The 6,598-nt window shown below is 40.7% G+C and overlaps 1 protein-coding gene across 3 annotated transcripts; it reads right to left on the reverse strand.

The window, feature by feature from the left end:
• Nucleotides 1-43: 43 nt before the first annotated feature.
• Nucleotides 44-4,873, reverse strand: cipca (CLOCK-interacting pacemaker a). Of its 3 annotated transcripts, none has more exons than XM_033643613.2 (4): nt 4,716-4,873; nt 3,345-3,461; nt 2,719-2,888; nt 44-2,504 (listed from the first exon to the last, which is right to left on the reverse strand). In XM_033643613.2, the coding sequence occupies exons 2-4, from the start codon at nt 3,448-3,450 to the stop codon at nt 1,710-1,712; spliced, it is 1,071 nt and encodes a 356-aa protein (XP_033499504.1). In that variant the 5' UTR covers nt 3,451-3,461; nt 4,716-4,873; the 3' UTR covers nt 44-1,709. The 3 variants fall into 3 exon arrangements, with proteins under 3 accessions (XP_033499504.1, XP_033499505.1, XP_078031162.1); XM_033643614.2 differs by having other exon boundaries at nt 3,345-3,484; nt 4,716-4,851; XM_078175036.1 differs by having other exon boundaries at nt 3,345-3,495; nt 4,716-4,851.
• Between the last annotated feature and the right edge of the window lie 1,725 nt (nt 4,874-6,598).

Genomic DNA, 6,598 nt, shown 5'->3' on the forward strand with positions numbered 1-6,598 from the left:
CACATGCTGAGATAGGAGAGTGAAATAAACGACAGAGAAAATGGTCTTTAAACAGAGTTTTATGACAGTTCATTATTAGTCAAAGTGACATTTGCTAAAGAAATGACACAGAAAGCACTTTTCACAATAACAGGAAAACAACAATCTCTGAAAAGTAATCTTAAATAATGTCTGTAACCCCCTTTTAAAAACCAAGGCTATTAGGATTATTTCTTAGTTTAATAACTATTAACGATAAGAAAATAATGTAACAGTAGCATATTGTTACTAAAATAAATAATACAACAGTTAACCTAAACATGTAAAACAGAACCATTTTAATCTTAACTTGTCTTGCTATTTTTTCCAAATTTTGTTTCAGAGAAGAATATTAACTCTTTGGAGACCTTTGAGGACATTTAACTTTCTTCTACATGAAGCTCACAATCTAAGCTGCTGAAGCATCGACATAAGGTGCAAACATGAACATATTCAAAAAGGCACAGGCATCCAGATTAACATTTATATTCACATTGTTTCATCGAAACAGAACACTCATTTCAGGATAGCTACAAGTTGTAACATCTGTCTAAAAAAGGTGTCGGTAATCTTAAATCTAAAGTGCAAGAGTCTGTAATATTAAACTAGCTGTCATTTCTCTGCCTTGAGTTCCTTGAATTTCTAATTAACACATGACACTAAGCTGAAACAGCAGAAATGAACATGGCAGCAACATATGCAAAGTCAAGAGAAAAATATAGGCTACAGCACTTCACTTGCTACAGTTTAAGCTCTTGCAAATGCTTACGTAGTTCCTAAAAGATATCTTTTGAAAAAAAAAAAAAAAAAAAAGGAACTTGCTTCACCAGTGAATTGGCAAACTTGTTATATGTGCCTGATTTGTTTGTATTATTCACACAGCTTTAGTCTTGGTCAGGAACATTATTACAAATAAATAATACTGACACCAAGTCAGAAATTACAAAAAACAAACAAAATGTTATGGTTGTGCCAGTGCTCGGAACTCTCACTGTGAGCTACCCAGCTGCTGTTTCAGAAGAGAAGATGTTCGTATTTACACTTCTTCACAAAAGAGTCATCTTCTCATCCACTTTCATTTATGAACCGATATAAAAACAAAGTATATTTTAAAAAATGGACAAGACACTGTCCTGTCAATCCAAGATCTCAGTAACGAGGAAACTGAATCACAGGCTACATATATCCACACCAGGTTTTCTATTTGATTCATAAAGTAAAAATTTTGCTTACACTTTCTCTAAAGCCGTCACATTCAGGGCATGTATGTGGAGTTAACCCCATGTGCCCTCACATGTGATGTATACATGCGTTATGCAATTAGGAGTTCAACATATAGAAGCCATAGCCCTATTGCAAGTCATACTTGCGATTTTGAAATAGCAGAGGCAAGAAAATTCATTATAGGCAAGGGTTTTAGATGTAAGCATGCTTCTTAACTGCCACTCCCTATTAACGTGTGCTCCGGCTTTACACCAGACCAGCAGTTCTGAATATTGAGATGATTGGTGCTGTCCTGATAAAAGCATGAAAGTTTATAGTTTTGTTTAGTTTAAAATTATTGTTTGTTTAGTTATAATGCTATAAATACTGTTTCACACCAAGTAAACTGTTACTACAAAAATTTTCACATTCAATAAATCATCTTGTGACTCACTGATTGAGAACCGCTGGTCATGTCCCTTGATATATTAGGCAGGCACACTCTGAGCTTTCGCTCCACACTGCTTCTTGTCTGTGTGCTGCAGAGAGAGCTGCAGTTTAGTCCAGAGCTGCGGGTCTCCGCTACTCAGAGCCTCCAGCAGCAGAGCCGTCTGCTCCTGAAGCTGCTGCAGTTCACCTTGGGTGCGCTTATTCTCCTTGATCAGCTGCTTTGTGCGCATGGTGATCCCCAGCAAGCCGGATTTGTTGAGAATGTTGTAGGTATTGCTGAAACGTTTCAGTTTGTTAGTGTCCACTGAGAGGGCGTCGTCCTGGTCAACATCCATCCTGTTGCTGTCAATATCTGTCCTGTATTCATCTGTGTAGGGGAGCAGAGAGCTGGTCCCTGCCAGCAGGGAGAAAGACCTGTCACTGAGTTGCTCCTGACCCTCAGCTGATTGTAAGTGGTTGTTTGCTGCTTCAAAGTTGGAGATGGGCTTGACGGTAGGCTGCAGTGCTGGCTGTGGGCTGGGGGAGCTGTAGAGTCTGTGGCTGTGGTGGTGCCTTCTCTGTCGCTGGTCATATCCTGACGTTGAACTCACCCTCACCCTGGAAGATCCCACCCTCTTAGAGGGCAGGTCCGCTGGGTGTGGGGCGATTCTGGGATATGACTTGAGGATGGGCATGTAGCTTTTGGATTGTCTGACATTTTCAGAGCCAGTCTTTGGAACGCTGTTGCTACCATTTGATACCATGGGTTGAAGAAGAACCACCTGTGACTGGGGCATCACTTCCAATGGTGAAGGAAAGCCCCACTGTTTCTCTGCTGGAGCCATCTGGGAAGGCTAGGGAGAAAAAACAACTTTAAGTGTCATGCTAACCTATATGTGAATACCTTTAAGACAATACTTAATCAATACAAGGAGCGTATATAAAATGAACGAACATTTAAAACAGCACAAAATAAGTTTCATCCATTACAAATGACAAGACTTTACATTTACACTCTCTTAGCTGACTTGTGCTCTACACAGGCAGACATACATCGCTGTATTTTACCTGCTTTAAGACAAAGTTATTCATGATGATCATTGGAGAGAGTCCAGCATATGAGCCTCCCATCACAGCCACCTGCGGACCAGCTGGGTCCTGGCCGACTATTGACCCATTCCTTCCTGCATCTTCAGAGTCAGTCAGATCAACTGCACTGAGGTACTCAGAGCTGGCATCTGGGGAAGGCGAGACAAGCATATGGGTCTTGTAATGTTTAAAAGCAACATATTAACCCTTCTATTGTGCACAGCACCTGGAGCAGAACATTAGTACTATGAAAACAGTGGCATATAAGCCTCTCCAGAGCCTCTGCAAAAGGATACCATCAACATGATGAGGAGGGCTAAGCCAAATCCAGGTCAGCCTTCATAGTGTAAATAAAAGTCATAAGAAAAATACAGGATAGCCTACATAGAAAATGTGACCTAGATCCCTACATTTGATTAGGTTTGACCTTGTTTGTGACTTGATAGTATTTTTTTCTCATCAAGGAAATGCTAATTATCTGCAGGTACAACCAGTTCACAACACTTTCCACACTGGCAACACTATGGTGCCAACAATAACCTACATTAAGACTAACACAAAACTAAAAAGGAGTATAATTACAGAGTAACGTAATTGAACCAAACCTGAGAAGCCTGAATCTCTCTCTAGGTCAGACTTGGATGCTCCAAGGTGTGTTGCCCGGGTGAATGACGGTGTCCTGTGTCGGTCGGGTCTGGTAAAACCGCTCATGTTTGCCTCTTCTGGAAAAAGGGATATTCAAGAGCTGAAAGGTAACTGATGAGATTAAAACAAGGCTTTGACAGAGTTCAATGTGCTTTCTACTTGAGTTCTGTGTATGTAACAGCAATACGAGACAATAGATTGGTTTGCACCCCATACGGACACTACTTAAGACTGAAAAAACTGCTTGTAAATTATTCACACTGCATTACTTTTATTACTACATTTTAGTGTCTTGTAGCAGAGTGGTTATAGAGAACATTTCACTGACTGGATTGCTTTCAGTCTAATTAACGCTGCTGTAAATACTTCCCTCCCTAAAATACAATATCTCACTGAAACTGAAACTTTACATAAGGTAAGGTAAGGTAAGGTAAACTTTATTATCCTCGAGGGGCATAGTGTGTGTGTTGACCACACTGTTAAGTACGTTTTGCACATGGGAGAGCTTTCAAATCAAAACTCATCCACCAGCCTTTACCAAGATATCCCTTTCTGGAAGAAAGCCCTGTAAGAAATCTTTTCCCAGCTGTGTACAGCAGTCTGTATGTTGTGCTATTACTGTATACGTCACTAAACGTCATTGCTTGGACGTGTGTAGTATTTTTTAAGACCTAATTTAAAGAGAAAGGCTAATGCAGACGCCTGCAAATACTGTGTTTTGAACAAGACATTAACAGGTCAAAATATTTTATTACATTTATTAGAAAAGTTGTCCCCATGTATTGCATTGAGCTTCACGTTAAAGAGGCCTGTCAACCTACACAACCAGTCTGATAACTGTAACACATGCTTTTTAACCTAACCTATGTATTTAACATTTACCAACACTGCTGAAAAGATAGCGACCCTAACGGAGAAAAGACGTCAATAGTACCAATAAATATCGTAAGCTGTAAGTCTGACCGCGAAGTTATTTATAACTTCCTAATGACGCTAACGTCACAACGTTAGCTTATTGTTTACACGCGCATCTGTCAACACTAGCTAACAACACTTAACTTGCTGCCAACATTTAATTACCACACACTAGTTAAATTCAACTCGTTTAAACAACTACGCGTCTGTAACTTATAAAAATGTCAGTACGTATAATGCAACATTAGCTAGGTGTTGCGTGTATCCACGACATACTGTCAGGTTGTTTACTGCCCTGCCCCTGCGCTGTTAGCTCATTAGCTGTGCAATTCTAGCTACCGTAGCTTTAGCTTGGCAACCAGCTCGGCGCGAGACTGCCGATATGATATATGGATGTTATTTTTTGCAAACCTTACCAATGTGGCCTTTCCTTAAAAAATATCCGTTTATCGTGGCATCCACGGTTAGCTTACGTTATAGTTTCCCTCCCTACACTTGTAACGTTGCTCGACTCTGATCTGGCTGCTAGTTACTTCTTCTTCTATGAGGTTTGAATGTAGCTTGCGTCCTTAATGTCGCATTACTGCCACCTACTGGAGGTAGTTCACTCCTACAGGGCACTGCAGATATTCCTAATCAGGCCTGCCCACTTCAACCTTACTCCAGCATGTTCTTTAATCCTGGTCCTGTTAGATTAAAGATTTTCATTTCTTCCATCATGTCCTTTCTCTCTAATATACACTTCTTACCTAACAGGCACATGTTTCTGGTACCTGTCAGTGTCCCCAAAGACCCCCTCCTCGGTAGCGGTTATAAAACAATGGTTGCAGTTCATGTCAAATATGGAGCAAATTGAGTATGAGACCTCCCTCTGAGGCAATACTGAGGGCTCTGATAACCATGGCTCACCGTGATGCAAGTGGTTGCCAAGGAGACTGGTGTGTTCTTCCGGGATTTTGGCAAGGAAAACAAGAAGGAAAGGTCATGACGACAGTGACAGTGTCTGAGGAGCCAGACTTATCTATGGTCTGTGGAGGTCTGCACTGCAAATCACACTTTAACCCATCATATCTTTGTTGTTTCAACTTATACCTGATTAAAAACATACATTACGTCATGCTTACTGACGTCTTTTTTATCTAAATATCCTTGTTATTGGCAAGGAAAATATAAAAAGTTTGTTATCTTTTGTTCAAACATTATACAAAAAGCCCTTTATATTTTTCTTGGATTGTGGGGCCTTTGTTTTGCCGTGTGTGCGGCCCCATAAGGCCTATGTGGCTCTTCAGCAGCGAGAGCTGGACTAAATTAAAGGGGGACACCACCTAAATTAAGAAATCCAAAATATTATTTCCATGGCCTAGGAAAGTTCAATCAATGTTTGTGAACATGAGCTGCTCTCTCAAAGCCAAAAACCAGACAAGTAAAAGCTGATTTATGGTTGGGCACTCTGTTGAAAAGTGTTGTGTGACAGAAATTAAAGAGCAGCATGACATTTCCAATTTAGGCCATACTTCGGCAAAAGGTTTCAGGCGTCTTCATGGTAACCCCCTGGTTTTTTTTTTACGCCATGAGTCTCTTTTTGATGTGTTTACTGAAGCATAATCTGCACAGACAGCTGTTCATAATCAAACAAATATCCCACTGTATGCTTGTTTTAACATATTAACAATATCTACATTGATTAATTTGCTTCCAATCTGTCTGCAGATTCCCCCTCACTTATTTTGGTGGGCTGGGAATACACAAATAAGTCAGTAAATGCAAACACTGTTGATTTCTTCCCGCGGCACTGGCATGGAAAATGTTTTGATCACGTAAATGTATGCTGTCAGTTCACCTGGTTAGGCAATTTGGCAGGCCTATAGACGGCCTCTGTTCTCTCAGCTCCACAGAAACTGCTGCTGACAGACCACTGCTTCTGTGGACAGAGATGCTTAATGCAGGTCGAAGCTAGTGTGGATTCAAAACTATCATCTCCATGGCGACCAAATGTAACACTATCAATCACATTGCATGACATAACAAAATTCTCCAGGTGTGTGACATGAAAGGAAAGTGGGTGCTCTCAGTTTCATCTAGAACAGCGGTTCCCAACTGGTGGGTCAAAAGTGGGTCACGGGTCGATTCTGAATGGACCGCAAGCGACTCATGTATTGGCTTTGAAGTACAGTGAATTTCCAGCACAGAGGTTTTATTTTGAAGAACCGTTTCCAGCTGTAGAGTGAGTGACTATGGGACAGCTACTTCACAGAGACAGCAAACTAGCTCGATGACATAGCCAAATGCTAGTATGATG

Source organism: Epinephelus lanceolatus, chromosome 15 (assembly GCF_041903045.1).
Source record: "Epinephelus lanceolatus isolate andai-2023 chromosome 15, ASM4190304v1, whole genome shotgun sequence".
Lineage (NCBI taxonomy): Eukaryota > Metazoa > Chordata > Actinopteri > Perciformes > Serranidae > Epinephelus > Epinephelus lanceolatus.

Coding starts and splice junctions, on each gene's coding strand:
- cipca (XM_033643613.2), bottom strand. CDS start 3,450: ATGAGCGGTTTTACCAGACCCGACCGACACAGGACACCGTCATTCACC. Junction 2,889..3,344: donor GAGAGATTCAGGCTTCTCAG/GTTTGGTTCAAT, acceptor CGCCTTCCCCAG/ATGCCAGCTCTGAGTACCTC. Junction 2,505..2,718: donor ATAACTTTGTCTTAAAGCAG/GTAAAATACAGC, acceptor TTTTCTCCCTAG/CCTTCCCAGATGGCTCCAGC.